The 16,282-nt window shown below is 39.5% G+C and overlaps 1 protein-coding gene across 1 annotated transcript in view; it reads right to left on the minus strand.

Moving 5' to 3' along the window:
* LOC137432387 (unconventional myosin-XV) overlaps positions 1-16,282 on the minus strand; it is a 214,080-nt gene that overhangs the window by 58,010 nt on the left and 139,788 nt on the right. Inside the window, exons 32-34 of the mRNA XM_068124318.2 lie at positions 14,419-14,560; positions 14,119-14,233; positions 1,734-1,948 (exon numbers count right to left, since the gene is read on the minus strand). Of these exons, the coding sequence (XP_067980419.2) occupies positions 1,734-1,948; positions 14,119-14,233; positions 14,419-14,560 (472 nt within the window). The remainder of the gene's footprint in view (positions 1-1,733; positions 1,949-14,118; positions 14,234-14,418; positions 14,561-16,282) is intronic.

The raw sequence follows: 16,282 nt of genomic DNA on the forward strand, positions 1-16,282 counted from the left end.
TGGACAGCAAAGGTTTCCTCCTGACACACCTCCCATGTAGATCAAATTTGTGCAGCCTCTTTCTAATGGTAGACTCGTGCACTTTGACATCAACAGTGGCAAGAGCTACCTGTAGGTCCCGTGATGACATTCTGGGGTTCTTAGAGACTTCTTTCAGTATCTTGCAGTCTGCTCTCGGGCTGAACTTGCTGGGGCGGCCTGGCCTGAACAAGTTGGCAGTTGTTTGGAATCTTCTCCACTTGTAGATGATCTTCCGGACAGTCGATTGTTTGATTTGAAATTGTTTGGAGATCTTTTTAAATCCCTTCTCAGACTCGTAGGCATCTATAACCTTCTTTCTGAAGGCCTCAGAGAGCTCTTTTGATCTAGGCATGGTGACGCCGCACACTTCAACAACAAAGAGCAAACCAAACCAAATATCTGAGGTTTAAATAAGACAGGTTCCTCCAAGATCCTCACTAAAGATGTTCTAATCATTTGCACCTGAGCTGGTGCACCTGATTCTAATTTTAGGTGTTTGAAGTAGTGATTAATGTAGGAGGTGTACTTACTTTTTCCACATGCTAAATTTGCATTTATGTTTATTTAAATTATACAATGGACTACAAAATGTAAATGTTTCATGATATTTGTTATATTATATCACCTTTATCTATCAATATTGTTGAAATGAAGATCAAATAGCTGAATGTTGAAATGTGTTGAAAAAGTCAAAACTTTACATGGGGTGTACTTACTTTTTCACATGACTCTATATATTAACCTCCGGTAACTTTGCAGTCACTACAAAGGGATTAGTGTGACGATTATATTTACTATAATAATAACGTTACCTTATTATTACGAAAATTATATTATTTTTGAAAAACCGTGTTGAATTCCTTACTTCTGCGGTTACACCGCTTTAATCCATCAACTTTCCATTCACGACATTGGGATTAAAGTGTTATGGTTATATTTACTATAATATTATTATTATTATTATTACAAAAACGATACTACTGAAACGATACCACTGTATCAAGAAACCTGGGCTTAATTTGTCTGAAGCAGAAGGTGAGTCATAACGCCTAAGGCCTATAGATTTTGGTATTGTTGTTGGAAGTATTTAAGTATTGGTAAGGTATTGTTGGAAGAGACATAACGCCGATGCTTTAGATATTTGATGATCATTTTAACAATCGGTTTGTTTGTGTTTCACACTGAATGAAAAACGTAAGGGTAGAGCATGGCGATTGTGATATATGACAGGTTCGACGATAGTTCGGCATGAGCGGCATATAAATCAAAATGGCGGAGTGTGGAGAGTCAGCTGTTGTACGCCGTAATGACATCAGACGTAATCACATCACCCTGTCATGTGACCAGATTCTCAGCTCCAATTGGTATCCGTTTGAGGGGACATACATACATACATACATACATACATACATACGGACGGACAAACTGTTCTAGACGGCTCTGCCCGATGGGCTACGCTGTAAAAAGTGATGGACTTGTGCTACTTTCCTGAAAAATAACTGATAAATGAGAGATTGGCTCTCGGATAGGTATAGGATAGATTGTGCTTGCAGAATAGCATGAAGGGAATAAAAAATAAATCAAAAGCATTAAAGGATGAGTGTGAAGAGAATTATACGATCAATTTAGCACATTTGGTTATCCTATTATGAAGAATACAGTTGTTTTAGCATTATCAATAACAACTGATGCTTCCCCCATTTTGGTTTTACCGGTGTTATTGATGTTTTCCTATCAATGAGGTTGGCAGCTGGGATTGATGCAACAGCTGCAGCTGTGACGGCTGATTGGCCCACGGAGAGCAGGGAGTCTCGCACCTCATCCTTTTCCTGTGGTGGTACATGCCAGGTAGTAGGGGGAGCCACAGGTTGCACACAGTTGGCAGGAAACAGGCCTGAATGGCTGTGAGCAACGCCAAACTTCCAGCCTGAGGTGGAATTAAATGAAAGGTTCGGTGAGCAAGTTACTTTTTCAATCTGAAAAGCAATTCTTATGAGATAACTAGCTGAATGCACCCGGCGTTGCCCGGGTTCTTTTTGAATGAATTTAATCTTCTGTACTAAAAAAGGAATAAAACGCGGCCTTGCGAAGCAGCGGAGTTTGACTATCCGGCCACAGCCGCATTTCGTTCATTTACTACTATAATTCAGCTTTTACTCGCGCCGTAGAAGATTGACTACTATAATTCAGCTCAGCTTTTAATTGCGAAATTGGCCCAGCCCGGCCGAGGTAGGCCTCGACCGGCCTCACCACCTCACCTATAACCTTCCCGGGGCCCGTCCCGTCATTTTTTGTTTCAGAGGTTTCCTCCTATCTTTCACCGTTCAGGAGATTAGCGCGTGCAGACAAGCAAACAAACAAACAAACAAAAACTTTCTTTTATATATATATATATATATATATATATATATATATATATATATATATAATAGATATCATACAAGCTCCAGATAAATTATTTACAGAAAGCAATCCAAAACTATCAAGTAAGGGGTGTGCTTCATTATCACTCAACTGAGAATTAGTGCTGCCCTTTTTTAAGGTAGGGTAGTTGTATAGCAGTGAAGATATGAAACTGGCATCCCCAAAGTTCTTCCAGGTGCGTGCAATCCCCAACTCGACAAAGTCCACAATCGCGTTGTGACTGGTCTGTGTAAGAGCTTCTGGAATGTACGTAATAAGCACACACCCCCCCCCCCCCCCCCCCCCCCACTTCTTCTGGAATGTATGTAATAAGGTTGCAAAGCTACGTTCGGTGGATGAAATCAAGCATCTGTGAGGTATGTGTGTGTTGTTGTTGGTTGTTGTTATCTCGATATATGGGTTTCATAAGGTGGAATGCTAATCAGGAGTCCTCTAGGACCTTAAGTATTCACTCCCGTTTCGGTAAAGGGTCACAATTCATGGACCAAGCTGTAAGATTTCTTGTTCTCAAAGTTTTGTTCCAAGGGCTCTTTTCAGGATCATCACTGAGCCCTGGACAACCTCCACCTGCAATTTGTTTGTGGTAATAGTTCTAGGGATGGTTTGTAGGATCTTTGTGGGGTTCTCTTTTTGTTTTCGTCACTCCAATTATCACTGGTACATTTTTGGCACTCTTAAGCCTCGAAGATCTTTTGACTTCATTATTTTCATTTTGATATTTGGTCATTTTCTTGATTTCCACATTATTTAGACCAGAATCACTGGGTACTGGAACTTCAATTAGCAATGACTTCTTTTCCTTTTTGTCTCTGAGTACTATTTCTGGTCGCAATGCTTTGTCTGTCCACTCTCAAAGGGATTATCAGGTTGTACGTGAGTGTTACGTCCTTGTTTTCAATGATCACTTTTGTTTCATATTTCCACGAGATTTTTGGGACTGGGATAATGCATTTTTTGCATATGTGCAAGTGGATTACTCTACATACTTTGTTGTGCCTTTGCATGTACAGCTGCTCTGACATGAGTTTTTTTTTTTTTACATTTTAAACATTTTACATTTTACATTTACAAAACATCAATAACACGAGCTACCTCATGATAGGAGGTAGCTCGTGCTGTTTCTACCTTGCAGAACCCACACTTGTCCGATTGACTCAGTCCTGCCATCTTCTTTAAGCCGTTGGTATAGTGTCCCTGATCTTGGGCATTTATTATGATTTGATCTCCATCCAAGGTGACCTGACCTCTTCTTAGCCATTCCAGTAAACTTTTCTTGTCTATCCCCAATCTGTCCAACTCCTTTTTGAATTTTCTTGCTCTTTTGTCTTTCCCCCAGTTGTTGGTGTGTATCAGTTGATATTTTTCCTTACACGTTTCTCTCAACTTTTTGCAATTGTTGGGGTTGTGGTCGTTGCTGTTTCGGTTTGGTGTGTGACACCTTCTAATAGCACCTGTTTTTGGAAGTTTATTGCAAGGTGAGTGAGAGATACCTTTTTGTGTTCATGCTTGTACACAAATTGTATTCGATAGTATGTTGAACTTTTCACGTACTCTGCTAATCCTACAGTCGTCGCTTTGTGCACTTGATTGAGTTCCATCTTGCCACCAGCTCCTTTTCTCAACAAGTACATTACTGAGATGCACTGGTTTTTATATACCATTTTGTGGATGGCCTCGTTCTACGCAGGTATTCTTTGGGAATTGTTTTGCGCCTTCTTTTTGACATATTTGGTGGCCCTCTTCTACTCCAAGGTAATTGTGTAAGATGCTTCTTGCGTTTCAAGGAATCTTTACTTCTGTTAAAAAAAAAAGAAAAGACATTTTTAACCAAAGCAGATTTTGAGCCCAGTATAAAAGAGTCTTTTTTAAGCACGAGCTAATCTCTTCTCCATCTCAAGCAAAGTATAAGAGCAGGTTGCTAATTTTTGTGATCATCATGCTGTTCCAATAGTAAAATTTTACGTATACTTTATTTACTGCCAGTGATCGAGATTCAGTGCGATTTGTTTTTTGTTGTTGTTGTTGTTGTTGTTGTTGTTGTTTGTTTGTCTTAGTCTAAAAAGTTTCAAGAGGTTGTCTTGAGTAGCTTCTGTCATAGTTCATTATTGAATGACCAAGAACAAGTTTCTGTGTGTACAATTTAATGCTAAATGATTGACTCACCTCGTTGAAAGAATCTATCTGTCTGAATTATTGCTCTCAACGACGAAGCCCACCAATGCAAAACAGCAAGGTTGCATTACTGATGAGCACTGCAAGAGAATTCTTGAAATTCCTTGCTCAACACTTAGAGCAGACAATGACAATGTGACTGTTTTAATGTCCATTGTCAACTGTTGTATTAAAATTATAATAGCACACACAATACGTTTTTCTTTACTTCTATTAATATTCGGGCTTTCCACTTATTCATGCAGCACATGCACATACAATCGTGGCCAAAAATATTGGCACCCTTGCATTAAAAAAAAAAAAAGTACCATTTCTCTCAAAAAATTGTTGAAATTAAAAAATATTTTGGTATCCACATATGTATTTCTTTGGTTTGCAGTGGAACAAAACAAAAAAAGCTGAAACAATTACTAAATCTTAGCTTATTTCACACAGAAATCCTAAAATGGACCAGACAATATTATTGGCACCTTTTAGAAGTTCTTAGAAATAATCAGATTGCAAGCAGGTGATTCTCCTTTACTTTGGATTTGAACTCACCTGTGGATTTGCTTTGGATTTGTTGCAGGTGCCTTCAATATAAAAATCACTCATTCAACCAGTTTGAATAGAGAAAAGGAGTCATTCTGATGTTTTGTGTCGTTGTGTGTACCGCAATGAGCATGGAGAAAAGAAAGAAAACCAGAGAATTGTCTGAGGAGGTCAGACACAAGATTGTAGCCAAGCATGGACAATCTCAAGGCTACACGTCCATCTCCAGAGACCTTCATGTTCCGGTGTCCACTGTACGCAATGGTGTCAGGAAGTTTAAGGCCCAAGACACTGCAGCCAACCTCCCAGGACGTGGCTGCAAGAGAAAACTTGATTAAAGATTGCCGCGAAGGATTGTTCGAATGGTGGAGAAAGCACCTCGATCAACTGCCAGTGATCAAAAGTTTCAACTCGCACCATCCGTCGCCAACTCAATGAAAGGGGGTTCTATAGTATCAGACCCAGGAGGACCCCACTGCTGAGAGAGAGACATACGAAAGCCCGACTGGAGTTTTCCAAAACACACCTGAACAAGCCAAAATCCTTCTGGGAGAATGTCCTGTGGACAGTTGAGACCAAATTATAGCTTTTTTGTAAAGCACATCATCTCTACGTTTACAGAAAACAAAATGAAGCCTTCAAAGAAAAGAACACCTTCCCTACAGTCAAACATGGAGGAGGTTCAGTGATGTTTTGGGGTTGCTGTGCAGCCTCTTTCACTGGGTGCCTTGAATGTGTGCATGGCATCATGAAATCAGGAGATTACCAAGACATTTTGGATTGCAATGTTCATCCCAGTGTCAGAAAGCTGGGTCTCTGTCGAAGGTCATGGCTCTTGCAGTAGGACAATGACCCCAAACACACTTCAAAAAACACCCAGGAATGGTTAAAGACAAGATGCTGGACTGTTCTGAAGTGGTCAGCAATGAGTCCAGATCTAAATCCCATTGAACACTTGTGGGGAAATCTGAAAACAGCAGTTGGGAGAAGGCACCCTTCATATCTACGAGAACCGGAGCAGTTTGCACAAGAAGAGTGGGCCAAACTGCCTGTAGAGAGGGAAGGAAGCTCATGCATGGCGATAGGAAGCGCTTCACTGCAGTTATTTTGTCCAAAGGATGTGCTACCAAATATTAAGTCTCGGGTGTCAATAATTTTGTCAATGCCATTTCTTTTTATTTCCTGATTTCAAAGGATATATTAATTTCTGAATCAAAAACAAATGTTCTGTAATATTAACAGTAAAATAAAGAATTGTAGAGATAAAACACTTATGTCAATTTAAACTTCTTTTTCGAGAAAATTGTGAGTTATTTGAAAAAAGCGCAAGGGTGCCAATATTTTTGGCCATGACTGTATACAATCCGGAATGTTTTATTTCAGGAATGTCACTGTTGATGACATTTTAAAATACCTTTAAGCATTATGGGATTACTGGAATACTGGATTACTTATGGAGAGGAACATGTAAAGTAAAGAAGAATGAACTGTAAAAAAGAAGAAGAAAAAAAAAACCTACATGGTGACATAAGTGTTGGAGATGCAGAGTTATGAGCAGTATAAACTTGCACATTAGCATATCATCTGCCATGCGACCTCCTCCACTTCTGTTTATTTTTAACTTCTCAGAAGTTATAAAATATATATTACAAAGATATCGAGCACTTTGCTATTGATGTAACTCTAATGAACATTTAAATCAGTTTGTTCTCAAACATTCAGCTCAATGTGTCCCTGGGTTTGAAATCATGCAGTAGTGCAATTGTACAACTGATGTGGAATGACATCACCGGCCTTCCATCGAAAAGTGTTGCACATATGTCGGTTTTGATTTGAAATCCCACCAAAATGGCAGTGTATTAAGGGTTTTGATTTTAAGCTTCTGGAGCATGGGCTGGTCTCAATACAACAAACATTGAAATCAGATAATCAGGAATAACACAGTTGTTTAATTGATGACATTTACAGAGGGGATCATTTGTTTGCTTCACCTCGTCTTGTCGACATATGGTATCAGTCCACGTCCACATATTGTAGTTGACCCTTAATATCCTCAACGGAAACTTACATGGTCATTAAAATGTGATCTATGAAAAGGTATCATCACCAAAATACATTGAACTGAATGTAAAAAAAAAAAAAATGTACTAATGGCTTTTTTTTGTCAGAGATAATCCAAAATCATGATTTATTACATCTCACAGTACCATGAAGGGCCTGCAATTGGTAGGTTGGTAGGCACATGTCAGGATAACGTTTTGGCTGTCTGTCATTCGTCACATCCTCATCCAATATTTCTGAAAAATGTCATCCTTCGATTTGGTATCACGATCATTCTATATTTTGGATTAAATAATCCCAATAGCAGAAATAACTAGAAGGGCACTCGGTAGAGCACATACCTCCGCTAGGCTGAACAGTTTACGTTGTCTATCCCAATGATAGGCTGAATCTGCATCTGGTGAATCTGCCATCGTCTGGTGAATATTTTGGTGAATCTGCACCAAAATCAAATAGGCTTGTTCTTGTCCACAACTTTTTGCGATATTATGCTATACATAGCTTTTGGCCCCATCTCTCAATGGCGAAGAATCACTTAAAATTCAAAGAAATATCGTATCCGGATCCAGATCTTCACTAAAATCGAAGCAATTCTTCCTTGTCACATACCCAAACTGTCCACCAAGTATCATCCAAATCCATCCGCAACGTTTTCAGATATCATGCTCGATATCGTTTTTACCCCATCTCTTAATGGTGAACATTCACTTCAAATTTTCTAGCATCCGCATCCGGATCTGGATCTTCATTCAAATCTATAAAAATCACCCTTGTCACACACCGAACATGTCCATCAAATTTCGCCCGAATCTGTCCACAACTTTTTGAGATATCCTTCTCACAGTCAATAAAACAGACAAACAGGGGTGTGAAAACATAACCTCCGTCCTTTGGTGATGGAGGTAATAACAGGCATAAAAATATCTCCAAATAAGGAGATTCATCCAGGAGGTGTTAAAAAGGAAGCAATGCTGGTCACAGCACACACAAACATCAAAATTGCACAAAAACGAGTGGAAGCACAGTTATGAAGAGTGATCAGTAAGTTTGTGGTTTGGAATAAAAGGTGAATGAATGATTGTTAACCAAAAAAAATAACTACATTTTTTATACATGGGTTATATGCAGCAAATTAAATTGATTTTCTTCTACATTGTCCTTTTACAACACTGTCTTTTAACCTTCAATGTGACAATCAATATTATTTTGTTTCTGTTTTCAACTGATATTTCAGTACACAAACTTACTCATCACCTCTCATAATTGAATGAAAGAGATCAATGGCATATTTGGGTTGTAGATAAACGTTTTTCAGCAATGCCACACATACATGTATCAGGATGAAGAAGTGTGCAATAAGCCAACTTCTGTTTATGTTCATCCATAACTGAAAAATGATTTAGCTTTGTAAAGTTTGTTACATATCAGTTTATTGATTGCATCAATATGATAGTAATACTGGTACTATTATTGAATAGCCCTATCACTATTTTGAAGCATTCAGAACTATACTTTATGGCTACAGTAGTATATACAAGCGTTACGCCTAGGTCCCCCGTCGGTGAAGTGATGTGAGTTGACAAAGTGGAAGAGGCAAGGCGGCCATCTTGGATTTTGACGTGGCGACCCAATTTTCAATAGCGTTCGTCCTTATGCTGAGATACACCCACACACCAAATTAGAATTTTGTACTTCGCTTATTTTTCAAGATATTCCGCTCACAAGGTTCAGACATACATGGCGGCGGCCATCTTGGATTTTGACGTGGGTTGCACCCACACACCAGATTATAATTCAGTCCTTCGCTTACGCACGCACGCATGGTCGCACGTATGCACGCACGCACGGACGGACGGACAGACGCACACACGGACGGAGGGGAAAACCATAGTCCCACTTTCGCTCCGCGGTGCGACGGGGGACAAATATGCTGTGATAACTGCTATAATATTACAATTTGATAATTACAATTTCACCATGTCATTAAGTGGTGCTGTGGAGGTGAAAATATATAATCTAACAAGGAATGCATGATGCTTTTCATTGATGAAGCAATCATTGCATGAGCTTTGGTTCCAGAACAATCATGCACTTCATATGCAGTATACACAGAAGTACATTAATGTTTGATGGATGCAGAATGACAAATTAATTCGGCCGAGGCCGAGCGAATCGAGCTCAGGGCCTATTATTCCTGACGTGTGAAACACCCTGCAACCCATGCCCACAGAAAACAGAGTTTTTGGAATGCTGGCCACAATTTACATCAATCATTTTGTTAAAAATTTCTCTGTGGGTAGGTGCTCCAATGTTGAAAGATTCGTATCAATTGCACAAGCGGTTGCAGAGTAAACAAACTTAAAAGGGAATAAAAGTAAAAAAGTGAGGGTGGAAGAAAAGAAAAGTGAAGGCCTCGACCGACGTGACATGACATGGTCATGGATGGTTGTGCATTCCTATGACTCGTTCTAAATACAAGTTCATTCCAGAGCCTTGTTGTTATAAAACAACCCCCAACAAACTTTCTTGCTCAACAGAAATAATTGCTCAAGTCAGTGATTTTTATTTCTTCTGAATGTCAATAAAGCAGAGTGAAATGTGATTTTTCTGTTCTTAAGCCTTTTGGATATCATTCATAATTTTGAACATTGCATAATGACAATACTTCTACAACCACTTATGTCAAGTACAGTCATTTCAGGGAGAATTAAATCATACTACATATAATTTGGCTTGTGAGTGTGTGTGTTCGTGGATGTGTTTGACTTATATGAACTCCTAAACAGTTGGATGAAATCCTTACTATAATTCACAGACCGGTGTGTGTTTGTTTGTTTGTCACACTACTCCTACAGTTCTGGGCTGATTACATCCAGATTTGCTACATAGGTTCAGCATGACCCAATTAGTGTATAGGGGTGTTTTAACTTTGTTTTTTTTAAATCTTTGCCTGTGGTCTTGGGGAATGGGGAGAGATGCCAATTCTCTATGTAAATGTGTATTGTATAGTGCCACCTCGATGTGGGAGAGGGTATTACAAGTCCCCACACTTTACGGTAGGGTAATGCTGTCCGCACGTTTTCCAGTGCAGTGAGGTGTTTTGAATTTACGCAGTGAGAAGTATTTTGAATTACACACTTGAAAAAGGATAATAATTCATAACTCCCCTGGCTGCTCTCTTTGGGAGTGAATCATTCTAGTTAATTGTAATTTGTTGGTTGTACTTGGGGTGTGCCCTGCAAGGTGTTAGGTGTTAAAAAAAATTCAGTCATGGAGCTTTTGGAGGGGGGAGACCACAACAATTCTCTATGTAAATTTGTATTGTGTACCGCCCCCTCCTGGTGGTAGAGTGTATTACAAGTCTCTGCGGTTTATAGTATTATAATAGTATCTCTGTATGAAAAACCTGTACAATCGAAAAATACTTGGCCAACTTATATACGTGCTCTATAATTACGCACTCTTAAACCGCTGGATGAAAACTGGTGGTTGTACTATGAGTGTGATAGAAATGTTCTAATAATTGTGGAGATATCCATCTCAATTTAGATTTTAACTTTTATGTTAAAGTGGGGAATTAAGTATTGGGTGAATTAAAATACTGTACCTGCTAATGCACTCTTGTACCACTGGACAGAATAACTTGAAAACTGTAAGTTATTGATAAAAAAAATTAATGAAATTCCCAGAGGTTGTACAAATCATTCTAAAATATTCCAATTATCTGTGTTATAGCATAATGAAAAATATAGTCATCATAGATGTGGAGGGAATGTGTTGAAAAATACATGTCTACCTAACGGAATTCTTCCATCCACAGAATATCCCCGATGTGTCTCCTTGGGTATTGTCTTGTATTGTTTGACAGTCCTGAACTCTGTTCCTGTGGCGGAGTTGCAGTTTCTGTCAAAAAGTCAATTTCCCACTGTCTGCATGCTACCCTTTGCCCCTCCTAACCTTTACGAGTGTCATTGGCTGCACTTTCCCCTCTGCAACCACCTCCTATTGTCTGTGTGTTGTACCATATTCCTAATAGGGATGACTATTTAATCTCCTTCTCTGCCAGCATGGACCATCTTATAAATACCCATTCAAACTTTTACTCATATGCAGTGATATCAACTGTCACCATGCCAATTGGCTGGGTGTTGGTACCACTTCAACCAGGCATGTCATTGCAGCAAAGGAGTTCTGTGACTCCATGGACTTCACCCAATCAGTGAACTTACCAATCCGGATTTCTTCCAATGGCACATCCTCTCTTCTGGACTTGGTCATGACTAATTTTCTGACTAATATCTCCTGTTCATCTTCAACTCAAATGGGTTCATCTGGTCATGTGCTTGTGAGAGTCAACATCTCTCTGGCTATTGCTACCTCAGTGCCATGCATTCTGGCAATTCAAACAAGCTGATTGGCAGAGACTGGAAGGTTCCCCTCTCGTATCAAGACTGGTCCTTTATTTCCACCTCTCCTGATATTAATACTTCCTGGTACTCAATAAGGCAAAGGGAAGTCTTGCACCCTCTGCCCTCTCTTAGCTCTGTCCCTCTCAGTTTTCTGCAGGGCACACATGGTCTACCAGTAACTCTCGTCTTGTTAAACTCCCAAAATCCAGGCTCACTGCCCACCTCCACTCATTTGGTCCTCTTTTCTCTAACCCAAGGAACTTATTTCTCCAGTCTGTTCAGTCCCATTCTTCCCTCCAGGGCTTCAACAAAACAGATGCTCACGACTATTGATCAAGTCATCCATATACATTTATTCTACCCCAAATTACCCCATTCTCAAGAAATCCCTTTGTTGATCATTACCCCGCGCATGTGAAGCAATTGGTGCACTTTGGGTCTGCCTGTCTACAAACGTCAGTTTATGATCAAGGAAGAACTCAACTTCAATTGCATGTTAAATTTTGAACATAAATTGGAACATGATTTGGAAAATGAACCTTTAGTTTGGCAGTTCCTTGACTCTGAATTTGTCCCAATCGCACGTGCGCAGAGATGAATGAGATAATTGTTTTACTCTCTCTGCCTCTGTCAATCTAAATAGAAAATCATTCCAAACAGGAAACTTACTGTTTTTAAGAACTCCATAAAGGACACAAACATCAGGCACAAATAAGTAATGTAATGTGTTAATAAGGTGGTGTAAAAGACGCTGCATCAATGGCGGTAAACTTCCAAAATGTTTTTTGAACAACCTTTAAAATCTTTATTTTATTTCAATTGAATTATGCACTTTAACACAACAGAACAAAATTCACCTTTTTGACACTTTCAAATCCCTTCCATTTAACAGTAGGCCTACTCAGCAGTTACTAGTTATTTCTGCTATTGGGATTATTTAATCCAAAATAAAGAATGATCGTGATACCAAATCGAAGGATGACATTTTTCAGAAATATTGGATGAGGATGTGACTAATGACAGATACCCGAAACGTTATCCTGACATGTAGCTACCAACCTACCAATTGCAGGCCCTTCATGGGACTGTGAGATGGGACTGTGAGATGGGACTGTGAGATGGGACTGTGAGATGGGACTCTTCATGGGACTACAAACGTTATCCTGACATGTAACTACCAACCTACCAATTGCAGGCCCTTCATGGGACTGTGAGATGTAATAAATCATGATTTTGTATTATCTCTGACAACCAAAAGCCATTGGTACATTTATTATTTTTTTTACATTCAGTTCAATGTATTTTGGTGATGATACCTTTTCAGAGATCATATTTTAATGCCCACATGAGTTTTCTGTGAGGATAAAATATTACAGCATTTTATGTCCTCCTGACCAATAAAATTTGCTGCTCGTTGCCCCGGCCATGTTCATGTTTCTCAAGACAGTATGGGGTAAGGTGTTCTATGAACTCTCCAGTTGTGATTTCCCCCCTCTCCCTCATCTATTTTAGGTTGTTAATTGTTGGTTGGTTTGTTCCTTTTACGTTTCATCCCCATACTTTCCCCTTTTCTTGCTGTGTTTAATTCCGCTTATGTACAGCTTGTTCATCCCCATGCGTCCTTCTCCCACTCCGCTTGATCCCACTCTCAGTTCTCCTTTGCTATTGGTATTTCCCCCTTTACATTGTGTTCCCTTCTATTCTGCTCTACATCTTCCATGAGTCTTGGTCATGTATTCAAAAAATTGTTTGTTTGACAGAAGAAAAGCATCCAAACTTGGTAGTTTTACTCGGTGTGTGCATGGGAACGCTCTACTAAGTTGTGATGGCCACCTCCAACATAAAGTTTCCCTCCCTTACCGCTCCTGTAAGGATCCGACGTTTCTAGCTATTTAAATCAATATTTTCCACGACATGAATTCTAAAAAAAAAAATATTCTGGAGTCAAAACAATGACCGAAAGTGACCATTTAAAATAAAGGGTTATTGTAAAATTCAGTGGCGCCATTGCCATGTGATCTCCAATCCCATGACGGTAGCGGTATTCTATCATTCTCAACATTAACAACCATTGTATGAACAGTTATCTGAGGATAGGGTGATAAAGCTGCAACACAAATAATCAAGCCGACATGCACTAAAGGGTTGGGTGCATATCAAGCAAACAGCAAACCATTCCACCCACCAGTGTACGGCATGCCTTGCACCAGCTTCCTACAATGAATCACAGTTCTGCGCACGACATAACCAAGTCGATGTCCTTGACAAGTTGGATCCGGGCAGCAAGATTGAAAGCAAATGCAACAAGTTGACCACTCAATGGCAAGGAATTATAATTTTAAAAAGCAAAAATCTTCTGGGATTTTCATTCCCAGGAGAGGACCTTGGAAAGTTTGGAGACTTTCTTACAATGCTAAGATTAAGTGTATCCGTATAATTCTGCAGGATCAAGCATCCAAAATAACACCAACAATAACTCTGTCTGTGCAGATGTGCTCACCTGCATCTGGTGGTGTGGGTGTTGGAAGCAGCTTTATAATGTCCCCTTTCTTGAAAGAAAGCATACTTCGGTTGTCCGTGATGTGACTTCTCACAGCAATTACATACTCAGAGTCCTGCCAAGGATATGGATAGCAAAAAACAAAACAAGCAACAGTAACTTTTATGCCAAATATGTTACCTTTAATAGGTTAAAATAAGTGAGTGCGTTATCTCAACATTTTGAGTTACCACCTGGTATTGTTTGTGCAAAATAAAAAAATTTAAAAGTCTTTTTGTAAATAAATGGACATGGATGTACCTTCATGAGCTCTGTGTAGAAGAGGGTGACAAGTGTCTTGATTTGGTGGGCCCGTGGAGAAAATATGAGCATCTTCTCATCTTGAAATGAAAACTCCAACGTCTGATAATCTTTCAGAGAAATGTACAGTATGTCTGAGTAGCTGTGAGAGATAAAAAAAAAAAAAGATGTTAACGGAAATGAAGGATTTAAAAACAATTTTCTTTCATTCCATATGTTCAAACAAACCAGACTCGGTGACATAATAGTTGCGGTGTCTTCTCCCAGTCTGTGTGGTTGGTGGTATGATTCCGACACTGGCCGAGTCATACCAGAGACTTCAAAAATGGGATGTGCTGCTTACTTGCTTGACACTCAGCATTTAAAAGGATAAAGCATGGACAAACAACCATAACTTGGTAGTCAGCTATAACCATGTAAGGGAACTCATTATTATAGTACATTAGCAGAATACCCACACTCCGGGTGGATGGGGTTTACCCATTTCTTGCTGAAAAAAATATAGTCTGTATAATGCAAGAGGACTCTATAGATGTTTTGGTGGTGTGCGATTACAGGGGACTAACAGGTATAAACAGTGTAAGAGGGTCAGAGGGTTCTGAGGGTTCTGAGGGTTGTAAAGGTCAAAAGGGGCTAGGGTAGAGGGTATAAAGGGTCTTAAGGTGTATACGGGATCTGAAAGGTGAAAAGGTCAAAAGGATCTAAAGGTCTTCTACATCCCCCACATCCAATAGTAGTTAGGGTCTAAGTTGTCAAAAGGGGTCGAATGAGTCTAAAGTTGGCGAAGGGGTCTAAAGTGTCTTCAGAGGTCTAAAAGGGTCTAAAGGTCATCTACATCTCCCACATCCAATAGCAGTTAGAGTCTAAGTTGTCAAAAGGGGTCTAAAGTGTCTAAAGTTGGCAAAGGGGTTTAAAGGGTCTTAAGAGGTTTAAACGGGTCTAAAGGGATCTAAAATGTTATTTATTCTACTTCTTTCTTTTTGATATTCTATGTTATAGGCATTGAAATGTCACATAATCCAGTTGCTCGTGGGACCTCCAATGAAAATGAGACCATTCAAATTTGGCTCATACATGCTTAACACCAAGCAGACAAAAAGTGAATGCTGGGTGACGGCATTTAACCTTGGAATCTTTGTACTGCTATACAAAGCAATATACGAAGGGGGATAAACAGCCAAGTAGCTATGCGGGTCTCAACAGCCGATTAGTTGTGTGCGTCGAAATTGTGATTCAATGCCTTTTAAACATTAATTTTATTCAGCGTGCCACATAAGAGGTTACTTAAGCAATTCTTCTAAATGACTCCGCATTGGCCTCGAGTACCTCAATTTTTAGTTTGTGTGTGTTCCAACGACAACAACATGAAAAAAAAGAGGGGACAATTTTTCATTAGAGCAACAAATGGGTGTAATAAAAGGTCACCAAGAAACAATCTAAGAGGAGAATGGACATGGGCACAAATAAGAAAAAGCATCTCGCATGGGAAGATATTTCTAAAAGGATGGGGGCCCATTCCCTAGAGCACCCAAAATCCTCTGCCAGTGACATATTGTCATACTTCTCCAGAGGATTGCATCCATCCTCGAAGATTTTCAATGCACATCGGCAAACTGCCCGGTTCCTATCCTCTTTTGCCTCCTCGTGGGCTAATTCAAGCACTCCCAACACATCTATATCAACCAATTACAAGTCATGAAATGCTTGCTTCAAGGCCTCAAATGCATTCTTAACATGGCCTCGCCAACATATACAAGTTTCTTTGTTATTTAAACGCTTGTGTGTTGGTTTGATCCGCATTATATAATCACTCTTCAGCGATTGGCGACTAACTTTGAATGGGTGATCAATGATCATCATACGA

Source organism: Myxine glutinosa, chromosome 1 (genome assembly GCF_964187855.1).
Source record: "Myxine glutinosa chromosome 1, kmMyxGlut1.1, whole genome shotgun sequence".
Lineage (NCBI taxonomy): Eukaryota > Metazoa > Chordata > Myxini > Myxiniformes > Myxinidae > Myxine > Myxine glutinosa.